General features: G+C 45.1%; 1 protein-coding gene across 1 annotated transcript in view; it reads left to right on the forward strand.

The window, feature by feature from the left end:
• The window catches only part of tmprss13a (transmembrane serine protease 13a), a 43,682-nt gene that overhangs the window by 68 nt on the left and 23,614 nt on the right, over positions 1-20,000 (forward strand). The window contains exons 1-2 of the mRNA XM_063205883.1: positions 1-475; positions 18,864-19,056. The exon at positions 1-475 is cut by the window's left edge and continues 68 nt beyond it. Of these exons, the coding sequence (XP_063061953.1) occupies positions 458-475; positions 18,864-19,056 (211 nt within the window). The 5' untranslated portion in view covers positions 1-457. The remainder of the gene's footprint in view (positions 476-18,863; positions 19,057-20,000) is intronic.

Below are 20,000 nucleotides of genomic sequence, written 5' to 3' on the forward strand. Positions count from 1 at the left end.
CAGGAAAGACACACACACACACACCTAGAGAAAGAGAGGGTGAGGGCAAGTGCAATGGTGTTGGGAGTCAGGTGTGATACAAAGGTCACAGGTTGTTGCATGTTGCGGGGAGTGGTGGTGGTGGTGAGGAGCTGAGTTTATAGAGGGGTCGTTTACTCACACAGTAAATTCTGCAGTGCTCATTTAACACTTAGAGAGCTGATTTGACCTCATATGGACTTAAATGAACACTCTAAGTGTTGAGTTAACACCGCAACATTTACTGTACAGGTGAGCAGGTGAGTTTATAGAGAGGGATCGTTTGCTGTCTGACCAGTCAGAGTGCGAGGACGAGACAAGGACCCTACCTCGCCACGGTTACACTCCACTCAGCTGTGATCAACCCACGTCTGCTCGGCTGCCTCGGACCCTTCCAAACACACACACACTCACGCTGACACTCGCCCGCTGCACTCCAATGGAAAAGCATGACCCGGTAAGAAAATGAGCTTTCAGATCTGCTTCCATCCTTTTTCAGACGTTTTGCCTTTATTAGTGACAGGACAGGTAAGTGATAGATAGGAAGCGAATGGGGGAGAGAGAGATGGGGAAGGGTCGGCAAAGGACCCGGGCCGGAATCGAACCAGGAATGCTTCAGGCACTGTACGTATTGTGTGATAAAACAGAATTATTCAACAAAGATACTTTTGCACACCTCAGTTGGGCAGGTGCGTAGGATATTATCCCAGTGGGGTTGTCAGTCAAGTGTAAAGGAATCCCGCCGCTGTCCATTCCACCAACAAACTTTAATACGACCGAAACTTTGTATTAAGTTTGTTGGTGGAATGGACAGTGTGCGGGATTCCTTTACAGTTAAAACAGAGAATTAAACAGAGATAAAACACACAAGCATGATTCAGGCATATGATGATGACGCACTGTACGTATTGCCACTCAGGCTGCGTGTGGTTGTAACTTTTGCTCCAGAGCGTCTTGGAAACATGCATCAAGGAAAGGAATTTTAAGTAAAGACAACTTTTGGGAACATTTTTGAGAAAACATTGCTTTTGTTTCGCACGGAGGAACAGTATCTGTAGGAGAAGAGATTTCAACCCTCATGACAGTAGGATTTGTAAATGTGAAGTTAGTGTCACGGAAATAAGTTTCACGAGAAGCACACGTGTCCCATACCAGGCAGCGGAATGTAGAAGGCCTGGCCGTGAAAATGTCACGTTATGCTCCATTTGGAGAATGTTTTGACTGAGAACAGTTCAGAGGAAGAGTTTGCTTAATTCAGATGTGCCCGTACATTTCTGCTGAAGTGTCTATCCACTGAAAGATTTTCCAACGGGAGACATTTGTCCTATTTAATAGAACCTTTTGAGAGGTTTGAGAGGTTTTAACAGAGAATTTGAGAGAATCCATGTGTGATGAACCCACAGTTCACAATGGCTAGATTGCAGATGAAACAAGCGGCTACATTGTTTATTTACAGTGGGTTGAAACGAGCGGCAAGACTGTTTATTTACGGAGGGTTGTCTGCTACAGGTGTTAAGTGCTGTGTTGACACCAGGCCCACCGACAGGGGGGGGCAAAGGGGTATGTTGTCCTGGGCCCAGTGAGATAGGGGGACCAGAATCGGGTTCCCCTTGCATTGTATGTATTGGGTAGGGGGTCCTTTCAGATGAATTTGTCCCAGGCCCAGCAAAAGCTGCCAGCGGCCCTGGTTGACACCCTGGGACTTGAGCTCCTCAGGGACTCCAATGGCTATTATCCCCTCCACATAGACTAGGCAGTGGACATTATTGTCACCCCTGGGAAACTGGGTAGTGATTTATAGTTGCCAAAACATTTGGCAAAACTAAGCACAAGTGAAACTGACAAATGATGTTGTCTGACACCATTAGCATACTACTTTGTTATTTACACAGGCCACAGCCATTGGTATTACTGTAGCATTCTTATTTTTTCCCCAGGTGCCAGTTTCCATATTTCACCCATATACACTGGGGTAGGGGTCATCATGCTCACCCCCATGATACTGGGAAGTGGTTCCTTATGGTTGCCACAACATTTGGAAAAACTGAGCTAAGTAAGACTGAGAAATGAAGTTCCCTAACACTGCTCGCATACTAAGCGCTACTTTGTTGTTTCCTACAGGCCACAGCCCTTTGTATCAATTCAAGTCAAGTAGGTTTTATTGTCAATTTCTTTACATGCACTGGTCATACAAAGAATTTGAAATTACGTTTATTGCTTTCCCATGCAGACATAGACTAATCTAGGTAAGGACATAGACAGTATAGACATAGACAGTACTCATACATGGACATAAGACAGTATGGACATAGACAGTGCTCATACAGACATTTAAAGTGCAAGACTGGACAACAGAAGACTTGTAGAGAACATACCGGTACATTAAGATGAGGTATTTGTTGTGCTTTTTCTAAAAGTCCTTTATAGCGTTCTGACATAGTAATAGTAGCATTTTGAAGACAAATAAATATTAAAATAGGTCTATCAAGTACACCAGCAGCAGTGTGTGTGTGTGTGTGTGTGTGTGTGTGTGTGTGTGTGTGTGTGTGTGTGTGTGTGTGTGTGTGTGTGTGTGTGTGTGTGTGTGTGTGTGTGTGTGTGTGTGTGTGTGTGTGTGTGTGTGTTTAGTGCAGGTAGAAAGTGCGGTGTGCGTCTGTGTGTGTGTCTGTGTGTATGTGTGATATTAGTATTCCTATTGTTGCCAGGTGGCAGTTTCCATAGGCTACTCATCTCATCTGGGCTTCGTAGCTTTCTTGTCTCTTTCTCTAGCCTGAGCAATAAGGCTCCGCCGCAAAAACACACAGATCTGGCAACAGGCAAATTATTACACTGCTAACTACAGTACAACAGTACAAGTTACAGCACTGACGATGGATACTCCACCTCTCCTTACTTTGGTAATCAACAGACTTCTACATGGCAAGGTGTAGCAGGTTTGGAAGAAAAATAGGCCAACTATGGAGTTTCATTCTTTCTGTCTTTCTGTTTTTCTTTCTTTCTGTCTGTATTTCTTTCTTTCTTTGACGGGTCAGTGGACCAAAAAAAGGGTGCCACTGCTCTGAAACACCACTGACGTGAAATGCTGTGATTGGTCAGCATAGAGAAGGGCCACACTGTGATTGGACAATTTTCTTCTTGGAACAGGCGTCACTCTTAATTATTTAATCTCTGAGGGTGCTGGCCCAAATATTAAATTCAACGTCTCAAGAGGGATGTGCACACATGTGCAGTAAAAAAACACTGCTATGCAAGGTGCGGCCTCCGTCTTGAAACACTGTAATTAGAAAACAGCAAACCGGCTGGCCTGCCACAGGCCAATTACTAATACACCCTGTTGACATTTTAACTCACAGGATAACCATTAACCCCTGGACAAATGGCTACACTGGCTTTGGTTTGCTATCTGACAGGAAACCAGGGCCTCTTTTCCACTGCCGGTTTTCTGATAGGCCTACAGCTCGACACAGCACAACTCGGTCGCCACATTTTGCTTTACGATTGAGCTGTGTCATGCCTACTTGAAAAGCAAAAACGGCGGCTGAGTCGTGCTGTGTCGAGCTGGGATTTGTACAGGAAGGTGTTCCATGTATGTCCTGCTGGGCATTGCTGCCTGTCGCACCTCCTCCGGTGCCCATGGGTCAGCTGCAGGGTCAGCTGTAGTTCTACCCGAAAAACCGGCAGTGGAAAAGAGGCATAATGCTAATGACAAGTGAATCTCCAACTCACATTGTCATTGTGACTCAGCACTTCACAGCACACACAAGTGCACACTGCACACAACGAAATTGCGAAAAGCCATAAATGCAATGTCGTTGTGTGCACTGTGTGCTATGTGTCACAATGGCAATGGGAGTTTCCCAGGTGGGCTTTCACTTTTCACTTTCACCTAATACTGAAAAATACACTCTGTGTCAAAGGCCCTAACTGGACTAAGGCAGGCATCTTTAAATATGACTTTTGCAGTAACAGTAATGAGTGGCAGTCATGGGTAAGTGGTTAGAGTGTCAGACTTGTAGCCCAAAGGTTGCTGGTACGAATCCCGACCCGCCAGGTTGGTGGGGGGAGTAATTACCCAGTGGAGGTAGCCTGAGTATGGTACCGTCCTGCTGCACTGCTCCGTTTCGGGTGCCATTGGGGGCTGCCCCCTTGCACGGATGAGGCATAAATGCAATTTCGTGGAGTGCTGTGTCACAATGACAATGGGAGTTGGAGTTTCCCAGATGGATTAAAAAAAAAAAAAAAAGCATAAACCCATCTGATTTCTCTCTGCGCTCATCCCATTCTACAGTGTCTCCTGACAGCTTGGGATAAATCCCTAAATCTCCAAAGTAACACTTGACCTCTCAGCTGGTCCCGTGTGTGTGTTGGGGAGATGTTTCATTTATCACCACTGACATAATACAGTATAATCAGCCAAACTCAGTGTGTACAGTATGAAAGCGTGATAGCCCACCCGGGAAACTCCAACTCCCATTGTCATTGTGACACAGCACTCCACAGCACACAAGTGTTCACTGCACACTGCACACAACGAAATTGCATTTTATGCCTCACCCATGCAAGGGGGCAGCCCCCAATGGCGCCCCAAGGGAGCAGTGCGGCGGAACAGTACCATACTCAGGGTACCTCAGTCATGGAGGAGGATGGGGGAGAGCACTGATCAATTACTCGCCCAACCAACCTGGTGGGTCGGGAGTCGAAGTGGCAACCTTTGGGTACAAGTCTGACACCCTAACCGCTTACCCATGACGGCCCCTGGATTATGCTGCTATTATGAGCTATTGGGTTTTGGCTATTTAACCTCATGGATTATGCTGCTATTGTGCGCTGTTGGTTTTGGCTATATTAACACCCTGAGAGGTGATGTGTGCTGGTGCCGCTGAACAATGTGGAAAGGGGCCAGTTTGTCCACTCTGAGGTGTCTGGGAATAATATAACCCAACCCAATAGTAACCCAACCCTATAGTATAGTATAACCCAATAGTATAGTATAGTATAACCCATTAACTGTTTGCAGGGGGGACTCGCACACAGAATGACAAACTCAAACAGAGGGTTTTTTTTTTTTTACAGATCATATTCATGATCTGAAAAAAAACCTCTATATATATATGAACTTTATTACAGGCTCTAGGCCCAATAGGCAGACACATCACAGTATACATAAAAAAAACAATAACATATAAAATAGAAGAGAAAAAGAGAAAAAAACAACAAGCAATAATGCCTAAGCATATACAAACATATCTGTCATGACAGTCTTAAAAGGCAGCCATACCAATGCTTCCACATATATGATTGATATCGGATAGAGCTGCATCTGGAATGTTATGTTTGTCATAAATGTGATCTGAAAAAAAAGATCTGAAAAAACTTGAGTTTGTCATTCTGTGCGAGTCCCCCCTGCAAACAATCCATGGTCTACTTGATGACTTGTGTTCAGAGCGCAACTCATTTTTTGCTAAACATTACAATAGTATAACCCAACCCGGCATGGCGTGCATAAAGCTACAGTGTATGCTTACTGCTGAAACTATGGACCAGGTGTCACCTGAGTACTGTGACTATTGAAGGCGTCTTATGAAACAGCTTCCACAGTGCTGCTGGAAACTCCTCTCATGCTATAGACCACAGCAAGGGGATCAAGCTCTCATTACAGTAAATTGCCGTGCTGCTGTACTGTGTGGCAGTGGCGCCCATTACAGGTAATTACTGTACTGTATCGCAGTGGCGGACCTACAATAAGTTACGATACCCCCTCCGATGTCCCGCCCACTTTGTGGTGGCCCCGCCTCAGGCAAGAAATCTGGGGGGAAAAAAACGCTTGTAACTGACAAAAATAATAGTAATGTTATTATTACAGCAATGTGGTAATAGTGTACAAAACGACACTTAAATTATTTTAACATGTTTGTTTATAGTGATTTTGTCACTTGGGGTTTCGCGATGTGGGCAGTTTCACGGTGGTGCCACCCCCTCTCGGGTATATCGCCCCGGGCAAATATGTCACCATCTCTCATTGACCTTCATTGTTTTTCATTGTGTTGCTTTCCATGATTACAATGACCTTAAACATACACCTAAGGCCAAAGTTGATTTTTTTTGAAGTGGTGAGAGTGATTCAGTGATCAAGTATGACACCCGATCTGTGTATTTTAAGTGTTTTGATGTGACTTATCTGCTCATTTTCACATTATGTTCGATAGGAGACAGAACTTTTGTCTTGTGAAAATCTGCCGTGTCTGTGTTCATTGAAGGGTCAATCTTTCTTTGGTGCATGATTTTTTTTTTTTGTACATACATTTTCATTTGGGAGGGTTGTAGGTTTCATATGAGTGACTTCTGAAGCCAAGTGATTAATTGAAAGTCAGGTTATTAGCTGTTACTCCAAACAGATGGATAGGCGACAATACTTTTGGAGACGGCTGTAATAAAGAGACAGAGGGAAAATGCATTACAGACTGCCCCCCTGCACATTTCCAAGCTGATCTCTTTTTAAGTGACAGCAGAGTATAATTAAGGATAAAGAAATGAAGGCGGACCTCTTTATCATGGATGAAGAATGTGAAAAAAGGAAAAAAATAGATGATCTCTGTGATTATTTAAACATGGAAGATGTAACAGCCAATCAATGCCTGTTATACAGCTGGGCTGAGTTTTCTGCCATGGCTTAAAAAATTCAACCTCGTTCCCGTGGCTCAAATGGTTGCTGATCCTCTCCCATCTCTCTCTCTCTCTCTCTCTCTCTCTCTCTCTCTCTCTCTCTCTCTCTCTCTCTCTCGCTCTACTCAATTCTTGACACCATCACATAGGCTACTGTCCTGTCTACTAAAGGAATCATCATGATGGTCTGACGGTGACCAAAACATTTGCACTTCACTTTGGTAGCACTTTATTGTTTTCTAAAATGCAATTGAATTACACTATTGCATTGCCATTAAGGAGTGTGAGTTCCACATGCTCGCTTCCAGTTTACCTATTATATTGCAGTCCACTGGAACAGGGCTGTAGTGGTCAAATTAGAGGTGGGTAAACTATGATTTTTTTGATCAGACAGACCGTGACGCGACGTGACGCGACGCGACGCGACGCGACGCGACGCGACACAGCACAAAGCAACGCAAGGTGTCACGAATCTGTATGGCTGCCCTGGCCATATTCCATGACGTTATCAGTTAAAGTCATATTAAATCAATGACAAATGTGTTTGTAGTTTGTATTGTGTTTCAACAGTAAAGAAAAGTATGTGTAGAGTAAGAACTATCTACAGTAGATGTGTGTGTGTGTGTGTGTGTGTGTGTGTGTGTGTGTGTGTGTGTGTGTGTGTGTGTGTGTGTGTGTGTGTGTGTGTCTCCTCTCGCACTACCTGTTTCTTCATCTCCTATTTCAGGGGTGCCCAACCTTTTTTTAACCGATATACTTTTGAAGTTGATGGTTGGCCGTGATCTACCAAGTCAAATCTAAGGATGTCAGTATGAAAATTTAAGATCACCATTTATTAATCAGCATTATTATGAACAAAATATTTTTAGTAGGCTACTGTGGCCTTATCTTTTCAGTGTGTTTTTAAAGTGTGTTGAATAGCCTATGTTTGCAGCACTGATAGTATGCAGACATAATTTCAGTCCTACACAAGTCCTAAACAACTGAAACCATTTCAAAAAATGATCAAGATTTGGTATGGGCTATAAAAGGAATAATGATATGTAGGCACATAGGCCCTATTTCTAAAATATGATGACGCATTATCAAATGCCTTCAGTGGTACAAATTAAAAAGGGCTCAGAAATTCACCATTTGTTATAGGTAAATAGTAGGCTAGTTAAGTTCAATGTACTGAGAGAGAGAGAGAGAGAGAGAGAGAGAGAGAGAGAGAGAGAGAGAGAGAGATGGCACGCGATGTAAACGCAGTTAGCGATGATGCATGTGATTAGCGATTTGGACGAAGATCCTCGCGTCTCGCCGCGTCATAACGCATCGTTGCGCACATGTTCTCACCCGATGTTACATGTTTGCACACATGAACCAACGGCAATACCCCCACAGTCACTGCCTAATGCTTTCCACTCATTCTGTGTTACCCTGGGACTACTTATCTAACCAATACATACAGTAACCAGCAGCTTGCTACATAGCTCGTTCTGTCATTGCCATAATTCGTCAAGTCAAACTTATTTATAAAGCACATTTAACGACTCATGTAAATTGATCTCTGTCAGTCTTACTTTGTACTTGAGGCCTTTTGCTGGCATCTGCGGAAGTGGAAGCACTGGATGGTCTCTTCAAATATCTCCTAATATCCATGATGATTAACTTTGAACAGGTAGGCAGGCAGGCAACTACATAACGTGTATGTGTTTACATATTCCCTGGATCCTGATTGGTGTCGCCGCCGCAGCCGAAAGGCACTGATTGGAAGGTCACATACCCGAATACAGAGCAGATGAAAATGATTCCTACTAAAGCGTTAAGTATGTTCAACAATATGTTTGAAATGACACCAAATTTATTTTGGATTATTTCAACGGCAGATCCCAAGGCGCAGGGAACTTTCACGTGTGTAATTGCCATTAAGAGCTGCGCAAACGCTATTTAGAGGTGGGTAAACGCTATTTAGAGGTGGGTAAACGCTATTTCCTAAATTCCAGAGGTGCGTAAACGGCGTTTACGTGCGTTTACCCTCCACTACAGCCCTGCACTGGAAGTCCAATGGAAAGAACATACAAATTCAACCTCACACTCCTTCGCATGTGATGGAGAGCTTTGCTGATGTTACACAGCAAATATTTCGGTGTTAATTCAACACTCACATAGTCAAATATAACACCCATGGTGTTGATCTTACTCTCTAAGTGTTAAGTTAACTCTGTCAAATGTACTGTGTAGGAGAAGGAAGGGAATGTAGAGAAGGGCACAAAAACAAATTCCAAACGACAACAGAACAGAAAACATCATGAAATCAGACCTGTGAAAATAAGAATGGCATTCGGGTTGCAGACAGATTGGGGTAGGGCCAGGTTGTTTCTGGTATCAACACCTAAACAATGGCAATGGAAATAGGCCGTCTGTATTGTGTGTTTCCTTCACTTGAAATCGGGCCAGAATAGGCAAAGAAGCTTTACCACCCTATCATATCATATCATGTCCCTTTGAGAACTAGACGTGGAGACAGACTAGCAATATTATTATTTGGCATCAGTACTTTTTAGATAGCTTACGTAAGTGGTGTTGGTCTAGTGTATTGAGTTACTATTGAATACCATGTACAGACCACAGAAACTACAAAAGTCTTGTAGACCTATTGTAGCGCTATTGTAGACGCATTGTAGACCTTTTATTTTGTTATTGCAGCGTCAGAGAGATCAGGTGAGAATCTAGAGAAAGGAGCAAAGCTGTCAGACAGCTCTAAGATTGGGGCTGAGTCAAACCTGTTCTGATGTGATGTGAACTATTGACCAATGTGTGAACAATGGCAGTAGCATGACTGCAATGGCAGTAGCATGACTGCATGCCTCTCGAGTCACACTCTCACCCAGTTCACACTACGGAGTATGCATATTCCCAACCGAGAACTCATAGCACAGCACAGCATATATTAGTGGTATCATTTCTGAGAACTGCATGATTGATAGAGGTGTGTGGGTGTCGTGGATGCATGTGTGTGAGTGAGTGAGTGAGTGAGTGAGTGAGTGAGTGAGTGAGTGAGTGAGTGAATGAGATAGAGAGTGAGAGAGAGAGAGAGAGAGTGGAGAGAGAGAGAGAGAGAGAGAGAGAGAGAGAGAGAGAGAGAGAGAGAGAGAGAGAGAAGGAGAACAAGAGAGAGTGTGTGTCTATGTGTGACGGTGCACACAAGATTTGCATTTTGATTAGTGGTTTTTTCACTCTGGCAATCAGGTCATCTGCATTATCACGAGAGAGGTGACAGAGAGGAACTCTCACATGATAGAGAAGGAGTTCAAAGCAAAGAAATATGCCAGAGATACAAAGATGGCTGAATGTAGAGAAATATGCTAGAGAAGACCAAATGTTCGGCAAGGTGGTGCGTTGCGTTGTAGACCTCTGAAATCAAATAAATTCTCATTGTCATAAGGGAGAGATGCTGAGCGCTCGTCTTTGTTAGACAGTACACTCCGATGCTGGTGCTCTTGAAGTTAAACGACAAAGTCCATTCTTCAAAACTTGTTGGCAGTTGGGCCTACTTCAGGCGACTCTTGCATAGAGACAAGGAGTAGTATGGTGTTTAGTAATTTAAAAACCCTTTATTTTAACGGAGGTACATAACTAAAAACACCAACCGGTTTCAACCACACAGGGTCTTCATTAGGGCGTGATCATGTCAACAAGTTTTGAAGAAATTCTCATTGTCATTATGACACAGCAACACAGTTCACCGAAATGAGCTTCACAGCCCATTCAGGCAAGCAGAGAATCCAACAGGTATTCAGTGCAGGGGTACAACAGGGCAGTCATGGGTAAGCAGTTAGGGCGTCAGACTTGAAGCCCAAAGGTTGCCGGTTCGACTCCTGACCCGCCAGGTTGGTAGGGGGAGTAATTAGACAGTGCACAGTGAAGCATAAATGCAAATTCGTTGTGTGCAGTGTGCAGTGTTCACTTGTGTACTGTGGAGTGCTGCGTCACAATGACAATGGGAGTTGGAGTTTCCCAGTTGGGCTTTCACTTCACTTCACTTCAATAGAAATGTTCATTTTGAAAATCACTGTAGCCAACTTATTTGTCTGAGCAGAGAGGGTTTTCCATCATGGCCTCTCTACAAGCTGTACAGGGCAGGTAAGGCAGGCTGTATGAGAGGGAGTGAGGGGTGTTTGTCCTCTTCTATGTCAGGGAGGGAGTGTGTATCTCCACAGGTATAAACAGCCAGCCTAAGGTTACGCTTTCTAAAATGGCAAACCATTGTGGCCATAGCCAGACAAAAACCCAGAGCTGAACTTGAGAAGGAAGCCTCGCCTCGCCTCGCCTCGCCTGGTGTTGCCGGGACGATCTACTTCCCGGTGTGAGGTGGTGACAAAGAGGCATCATTTGAGACAGTGGAGGAGGACCGCAGACAGCCAGGCAGCAAGGCCAATAGTCAATGCAAATGACCCGTTAGAGAGAAAGAGCCATAGGTGTGCACAGATAAGGAGTAGGTGGTGCTAAAGCTGGGCTTACACTGTGCGACTTTTGCCCCGATTTTGCCCCGATTTGGCACTCGCACGACTTTTTGAAAGTCGGGCCGATTTCTTGCTCAATCGCAGGTCAATCGTGAGTCTCGCATCGTGCAGTGTACATGGGGTAACGACAAGCGATTTCGCCTCACGATCGTGCAATCGCAGGGTCGCTAGAAAATCAAAACGGTTTGAAATTCTGGTCGTGGCTCGTGCGTAAATCGCACAGTTAAAGCAGTGCTACGACCCGATTTGACACTTCACATGCACAAATTAATAGGGTCGTGCGATTCGCTGTTGAGCGCGACCTCATCTCCACCTCAGGTGCGCATGTTGCCTCCTCTGCAGACCGGGGAAACATGCCTGTCGCGTCGTACGGTGGAAGCATTTTGCTCGCATCCGACTGTCGGCTCGTGTAGTGTGAGGACGTGAGTCGTGAGTTGTGAACTTTTAAACAGTGAAATTCCATCGTGCAGTGTGAGCAGAAGCTTAAGACCCACGAGTGAAAATATTGCACAGTGTATGCCCGGCTTAAGGCACCAAACCCCTTTGCCCTACTGGACCAGTGCCCTTTTTGAGCACCTGCCCCCCAAAATGTCTGTGCACGCCAGTGGAGAGAGCCCATAGGAGCAGAGTTACATGGAATTGCCAGGAATAGTCCATTTTTAACATCTGGAGTGAGGCCACAGAGGAAGACATTCTGGGCTGGATTGTCACCTCTGTTGCATTTTGTGGTAGAAAGCATTATGGGATTTGGATTCCCAGTACTACACAGGGATATGAATTACTTTGTAGCTTTTATCATCACTAGCCATCACTATCTTTTACAGATTACAGCATTGCTACTCCACTATCTGAGGATGTGTCTGACAAAGTGGAAGACATGTTTCAGTGTGGACTACTGGGGTTTATGTTCCAGGGTGCATTTGCACGCTGACAATGTTTTGCTCCCTTGGCATGGTAAACCCAGCGCACTGATGGACAGAGACACTGAGGGGTCTTACACACCAACGCGGTAAAGCGTCGCGGAACGGCCGCGTTTTTTACCGGCGTCGGTGAAAATACATTGAAACCTATCTGTCCTTACACACCAACCGGCGGTAGTCGGGCGTCAGCGGCGCGGGAGCCGGCTCCGCGCCGCGCTGCATTTGGAAAATAGAACTCCAGCGTATTTTTCACGCCGGCAACCGGTGGTGTCTCATTCAAATGAATGGCAAAGTAGCACACTAGCTTTAGCTGTGGGGAGGGTTTTGAACAGGACTGGCCGCGCACGCCGACGCTGTCAGTGTGCAAGGCAGAGAAAAGCACGCCGGCCAAAACTAAGCAGAAAGACCGCGACCGTTCTGCGACCGTTCCGTTCCGCCTTGGTATGTTTTGGCACTGATAGTGTCTGCGTTTCCTGCTGCTCGTAGGCAAATCTGTGCAGAGCTGTGTGACAGGAGTAAAATACGGGCAGGGCATTTTCAGCCACGATGTTCGGTTCACTAGGTATTGAGAGAGACTAGGAAGCCTGTGAAAACATGTTTAGTAATCTACATAACAGTAATATGAGCTATTTTGACCATAACAGCCAAATGAGTTTCATAAATCTGCATCTGTTTCGGATTGGCCTGCTGTAGCAGCATAAGGACTGATACGGGGTCATCCCTATGTTCCCCGGGTCCTATGTTCCCCGTGTCCTATCTCCCTCTACCGGGGAACATAGGACCCTTTTTTCAAAAAAGGGTTCTATGCAGTGCTTAATTTGTCAAGCGGGAGGTCCCGGAGCGCAGAGGATGGGTGGCTCCCCCACGAGGGGGGGTCTGTGATGTCTTTCCTTGAGGTTCCATCCAAGGTTCCGGAGCTCTCGTCTGAGGTTCCGGAGCTAGCTCCCCCTTGCTCCCCTTCAAATTAAGCACTGGTTCTATGTTCCCCACTGCTTCAAAGTAGACTGCTGCCATATGGCAAAGTGCTGGTTGTTGTTGCAACTGTGAGGTTAGTATAGGTTTACGGATAGTTTTGGTCAGGGCACAAATTGAAAACTCAGAAACATTGCATTACAACAGGTTAGGTTAAGGGATGTTTTTGGCACAATTTGAAAACTTGGAAACATACAATGCGCGGAACTTAGGACCCTTTTTTCAGAAAAGGGTTCTATGTTCCCCGCTGCTTCCAAGTAGACTGCTGCCGCATCGCAAAGCGCAGGTTGTTGTTGCACCTCTGACAGGTTAGGTTTAGGAATAGTTTTGGTTAGGGCACAAATTTACAACTCAGAAACATTACATTTCTGACAGGTTAGGTTTAGGGATGGTTTTGGGAAGGGCACAATTTTAAAACTCGGAAACATACAATGCAGGAAACATAGAACAGTTTTTTAGAAAAAGGGTCCTATGTTCCCCACTCCCATACAAAGACAGGGGAACATAGAACCCGGGGAACATAGGACCCGGGGAACATAGGTAGGCTCCCACTGATACCTTTGTGTATAGGGTCAGGCCAAAATCATCAACAGTCCACTGGGCAAATGGCACTGTATGTCATATGGCCAATCCAGTCATAAATCATGTGTCTGTTATGTTCGTCTTGGCCAACATCTCGATTGTTGCCAGCGAGTCTTGTTGTTATTAGGGTATAATGTGGTGGTTGGTCTGGCAGTGTCTCGCAGGACCGTTTCAGACAGATCTGTGTGCCAGATAGACAGGTAGACGAGGCAGCTCACGCCAGCCGGTCTTTATTGGTACAGGGGGGGATGAGAGCACCTTCGATGGGTGAGGCGTACACCTGTGGCTGTTGAGAGAGAGAGAGGGAGAGAGAGAGAGAGAGAGAGAGAGAGAAAGACAGACAGAGAGAGACAGAGAGAGAGAGAGAGACAGAGAGAGAGAGAGAGAGAGAGAGAGAGAGAGAGAGAGAAAGACAGAGAGAGAGAGAGAGAGAGATAGATAGAGAAAGAGAGAGAGAGAGAGAAAGACACAGAGAGCACGGGAGAGAAAGGGAGAAAGATAGAGAGTGAGGAGAGGGGGGATGGGGGGGATGAGAGCACCTTCGATGGGTGAGGCGTACACCTGTGGCTGTGGAGAGAGAGAGAGAGAGAGAGAGAGAGAGAGAGAGAGAGAGAGAGAGAGAGAGAGAGAGAGAGAGAGAGAGAGAGAGAGAGAGAGAGAGAGAGAGAGAGAGAGTATTCTGTATTCGTGTAAGTTCAGCGAAAGGCCTTCTATTGGAACCCTCAACAATTGGACATGGTGATATCACAGGGGGGCTGTTGCCAGGAGACCAGCACACCATTGTCGTTCTAGTCTCACGTTTCTCAGGGAGACGTTTGGTGTTTGTTGCCATGACAAAGGCATAAGTGTCATGGCCGCTGGTTGTCCCAGACGAGGGTGACAAAGACAGAGGGAGGGGGCCAGGGGGGCCAGAGAGAGAGAGAGAGAGAGAGAGAGAGAGAGATGGACATCAAGGTGTTTCATTTGACCCAGTTCAGCTCTGTCCCGGGGTGCATTTGCTTTTGCTAACGATGTTAGCTACTTCTTTGTTTGCAATGCAATTTCCCATTGGCAACTACCCAAGTTGCTAACTAGCTAACAACTACACTTTTTTGAGAAACGTAACCCTGGTTTGCCAATGCTGTGTGCTGTGCAGTGTCCTGGGATTGCTTCCAGGGAGCCCTGAAGCGTACAGCTGAACAAGGCCTCTCCTGCTCAGGTCCCACTGAACACAACACATTCATAAAGGGACACAGCTGACTTTTATCTGGCTGGTAGCTCAAATGACTTTTTAATGGAGTGAGTTGGGTGATTTATTATGGAGTTACAGTAGATCAGCCATTATGACCTCATACTGGAAACAGAAATATCCCTGGGGCAACCCAATGGGACTGGGTCAGTTACTGTTTGCATCCATTTGGACTGGGTCTTCGTTTGAGTTTGTTCTAGTCAGTCTAGCCATGCAACCACCTTGGGTGCGTTGCAATATGCGACCTTGCTTCCTCCACTTGTGCTTGTGGCCTCGCCCTGCCTCCTGGCCCCTCCTCTGTGGCGATAACAATAAAGTTCCCCAGCTGTCAGCCTAGCCCCAACAACTTTTGGGGGACTGTTTTTCATTCACCATCCCAATTGCAAATGTGAAAAAGACTTTACAAGATACAAGATACAAGATATTTTATTTGTCATGTGTATATATATGAAACATATATATACAATGAAAAGCTTCCCTGCTCTGGGAGTCCCAAAAAAGGTTAAAAAGAATGTTAAAAAAGAATGTTAAAAAATAAAAAATGTATATTTAAAAAGTTGAAAAAATGGCAGGTTGGAGAAAGGGGAGATGTGTTGAGTGGATTTCTTCCTATGTTGGTGATTTTGTATTCAACAGTCTGATACATTGAGGGAAGAAGCTGTCCCTGAGTCGGCTGGTGTGAGCACGTAAGCACCTGTATCTCCGGGCAGATGGTAGAAGGGTGAAGTGTGTGTAGCTGGGGTGGTATGGATCAGCTATGATTCGTTTGGCCCTCCTCAGACACCGCTGGTTGTAAAGATCCTGGATGTTAGGTAGATCTGATTGGATTGTCCTTTGAGCAGATTTGATGACTCGTTGGAGGTCTCTCCTATCTTGGGCAGTGGTGTTACCATACCAGGCTGTGAAATTACCAGTTAAAATGCTTTCTATTGTACAGCGATAGAAGTTGGCCAGTATCCTACTCTCCATTCCATATCTGTGCAGCCGTCTCAGAAAAAACAGTCGCTGTCTAGCCGTCTTAGTGATGCAATTGATGTGATGAGACCAGCTGAGATCCTCCTTGATGTTGACTCCTAGGAATTTATAGCTCTTAACCCTCTCCACTGCAGTATCAGCGATGTAAATTGGCTGGTGTGGCTGGTGTTGTATCCTCCGGAAATCCACAATCAACTCCTTTGTTTTGCTGACATTCAGGAGTAGATTGTTATCCACACACCAGGTTGACAATGCCGCCACCTCAGCCCTGTAGGCCGACTCATCTCCATTTGTGATGCAGCCAATTACCGTAGTGTCGTCTGCAAACTTAATGATGGTATTGGAATTGTGAGTGGCTGTGCAGTCATGTGTGAAAAGGGAATAGAGTAGGGGGCTGAGCACACATCCCTGGGGCGCGCCGGTGCTGAGGCAGAGTGTGGAGGAGGTGAACTTGCCCAGTCGCACTGCTTGAGGCCTATCGGTGAGAAAGTTTAGAATCCAGCTGCAGAGTGAGGGATTAAGGTTTAGAGATTGCAACTTTAATACTAGTTTGGATGGAATAATTGTGTTGAAGGCAGAGCTGTAGTCAATAAAGAGCAACCTCACATAGGTGTTACTGTGATCAAGATGAGTAAGAGCGGTGTTTAGTGCAAGGGCAATGGCGTCATCAGTTGATCTGTTTGACCTATAGGCGAACTGAAGTGGGTCAAGTGCAGCAGGAATAGATGATGTGATATGCATTTTGATAAGCCTCTCAAAGCACTTCATGGCTACAGATGTAAGAGCTACTGGTCGGTAATCATTCAGACAACTCACTGTAGATTTTTTAGGGACTGGGATGATGGTAGTCCTCTTGAAGCATGCAGGGACAACAGACTGCTGTAGTGAGAGGTTAAAAATATCTGTGAAGACATCAGCTAATTCAGATGCACAGGCTTTAAGCACACGACCTGGGATGTTGTCAGGTCCAGGAGCCTTGTGAACATTCACTTTCTTGAACGATGTGTAAACGTCTGTCACAGATAACTGGATGGGGCAGCAGTCACTCTCTAGCAGAACTTCAGGCTTTATGTTGGATTCAAACCGGGCATAGAAGGAGTTCAGCTCCTCAGCAAGATTGGCAGAGCCTTGATCTGAACAGGTGTTTCTGTCTTTGTTGTCAGTGATTATCCTTAATCCCTTCCACATATTCCTGCTATCTGAGTCCCTGTAGTAATTTTCTATTTTTTCCCTGTACTGCCTCTTAGCCGACTTGATGATTTTCCTGAGCTCATACCTTGTACTTTTATATTCTGCAACATCACCAGACTGAAAGGCTGCTGACCGCGATCTTAAGGCTGTGCAGACCTCCCCATTCACCCATGGTTTTTGGTTGGGGAAACTCCTAAAAGTCACTCTTGGCACAACTTCATCTATGCAGTTGGAGATGTAGTCAGTGACGCTCTCTGTGTAGTCATTAATGTTATCAGAGGCCGAGCGGAACATACCCCAGTCTGTTGTGCTGAAACAGTCGCGCAGAACGGCGTCAGATTCGTCCGTCCAGCGCTGTACAGAGCGAGTCACCGGTGGTTCAGATTTTAGCTTCTGCCTATAAGCAGGGAGTAAAAGCACTGAGGCGTGATCTGATTTGCCAAAAGCCGGACGAGGGCGGGCTCTGTATGCACCCTTAAAAGACGTGTAGACGTGATCTAGCGTGTTCTCGCCTCGAGTCGGACAAGATACGTGCTGGTGGTATTTCGGCAGCATTTTCTTCATATTAGCTCTGTTAAAATCCCCCATGACGACAAAAGCCGCTTCTGGGTGCTGGCTTTCATATCTGTCGACAACCTCGTACAGTTCAGACAGTGCAACAGTACAGTCGGCATGAGGTGGGATATAGACAACTGTCAGAAACACTCCAGCAAACTCGCGTGGTAGGTAAAAAGGTCTGCATCTAACCATAACATACTCAAGATTTGAAGAGCAGCCCGCTGATGTCACATGCGCATCCTCACACCATCGCTTATTCACAAACATACACACACCACCACCCTTAGTCTTGCCTGATTCAGGTGTTCTGTCCTGGCGAAAAACTGCGAATCCCTCTGGTAGAATAGCCGAGTCCTTCACAGTGGGTTCCAGCCACGTCTCAGTGAAAGCGATGACATGACAGTCTCTGACTTCGCGGTGAAATCGCAGTCTAGCTCTGAATTCGTCCAGTTTATTCTCTAGTGACTGCACATTGGCCAGTAATATAGATGGAAGCGGAGGGCGATGTTGTCTGGATCGATGCTTCACTAGAATTCCAGCTCTTTTCCCTCTTTTCCTCCGACGCCTCGGTAACCAAGGTAAACAAATAGGAAAACAACTCTGCTCTCGGTGAAAACTGGCAGGTTCCATGCTTATTTCCATATTTTGGCGAATGTCCATAAGGGCCTGTCTTCCATACGAGATTATAGCCATAGGCATGGTGGGAAAAAAATTGAAACTATTGCAAAGTGATTAAAAATAATTAAAAAGTAAACTTTCTTTGGGAGCAGTGAGCAGAGGCAGCCATACACTCCGGCGCCATGGCAACACTTGATTTTGCAAGATATTGAAATATAATGCTGTTGTCAGTGATGCCATCATGACATATTACTTCCTGGTGCGAGGCGACAAGCACAAGTGGAGGAAGCAAGGTCACATATTGGAGCGCACACCTTGTCTGCCTAGCGCAGTCCCTGATCAAAATAACTCATTGAACACAAAAAGAATGTATCGCAAATTCGCAATGTACCTCACTGTTTACATCCATTGGACTGGGTCTTCGTTTCAGTTTGTTCTTGTCAGCTTGGCACCCCAGGCAACCATGTTGTCTGCCTATGCCCAGCGCCGTCCCTGTTAAAAATAACTCATCAAACACAAAAAAAATGTATCACAATGTACCTCCCGGTATTACGGAAGTTTTCTTCAATAACATAGGCAAAATACTTCAAAAATAACTTAATAAAAGCAAAATTTTGTCCCCTCCCTCCGCAGAACGACCCCCCTCCCCCCTACTACACGGTGGCGGTGCATGCGCAACCCCCCCTGCGGCCCTACGAGGAGATCGTCTATGGCAACGCACTCGGGATGCCCCCCCCCGGGATGGGGATGCCCCCCTATGCACATCCTCACTACATCCCCCAGCATACACCTGTGATCGCCACCCGCGTCACACAACCACACCTCCGTAAGTACATTACATTACATTACATTACATTACACAACCACACCTACGTAAGTACATTACATTACATTACATTACACAACCACACCTCCGTAAGTACATTACATTACATTACATTACATTACATTACATTACACAACCTCACCTATGTAAGTCCATTACATTACATTACATTACATTACACAACCACACCTCCGTAAGTACATTACATTACATTACACAACCACACTTCCGTAAGTACATTACATTACATTACATTACATTACATTACATTACACAACCACACCTCCGTAAGTACATTACATTACATTACACAACCACACTTCCGTAAGTACATTACATTACACAACCACACTTCCGTAAGTGGCTGCATTTTCTCTTCTTTTCACTTTGCCACCCGCGTCACACAACCACACCTCCGTAAGTGGCAGCATGTAGGCCTATATCTTCTCTTGTGGCATTACATTACATTACAATTAGGGGTGGGCATAGATTAATTTTTTTAATCTAGATTAATCTCACTGTAATTATGAAATTAATCTAGATTAATCTAGATTAATCTATATCAAAATGGCTCATTCAGAATAGGCACGATAGCGAAATAATGCCGAAAAAAACCTTGGGGTTTCTTAAGACAGATGGCGCATTAGACCAGAGCTCATCTTTTTTTCCAAAATGCATCTCATCTTCAAAAAATGGTCATGTTGATACTTGGAGATGAAAAAATCACAGCAATATGTGTAAAGTGTGTCCAATATGTTAGGAAGCATTTACAGTTATAAGATACTGAAATTTCAAAATGAACAGCGCTATAAGTTGTAGAGGCAAATACAGATAAATCTATTAAACATTTAGGCTATTTAAACAATATTACCTCAACAATTCAGCATTTCTAATGGGCAGAGAGAGAGAGAGAGAGAGAGAGAGAGAGAGAGAGAGAATCTGCC

Source organism: Engraulis encrasicolus, chromosome 8, assembly GCF_034702125.1.
Source record: "Engraulis encrasicolus isolate BLACKSEA-1 chromosome 8, IST_EnEncr_1.0, whole genome shotgun sequence".
NCBI classification, from domain to species: Eukaryota; Metazoa; Chordata; class Actinopteri; order Clupeiformes; family Engraulidae; genus Engraulis; species Engraulis encrasicolus.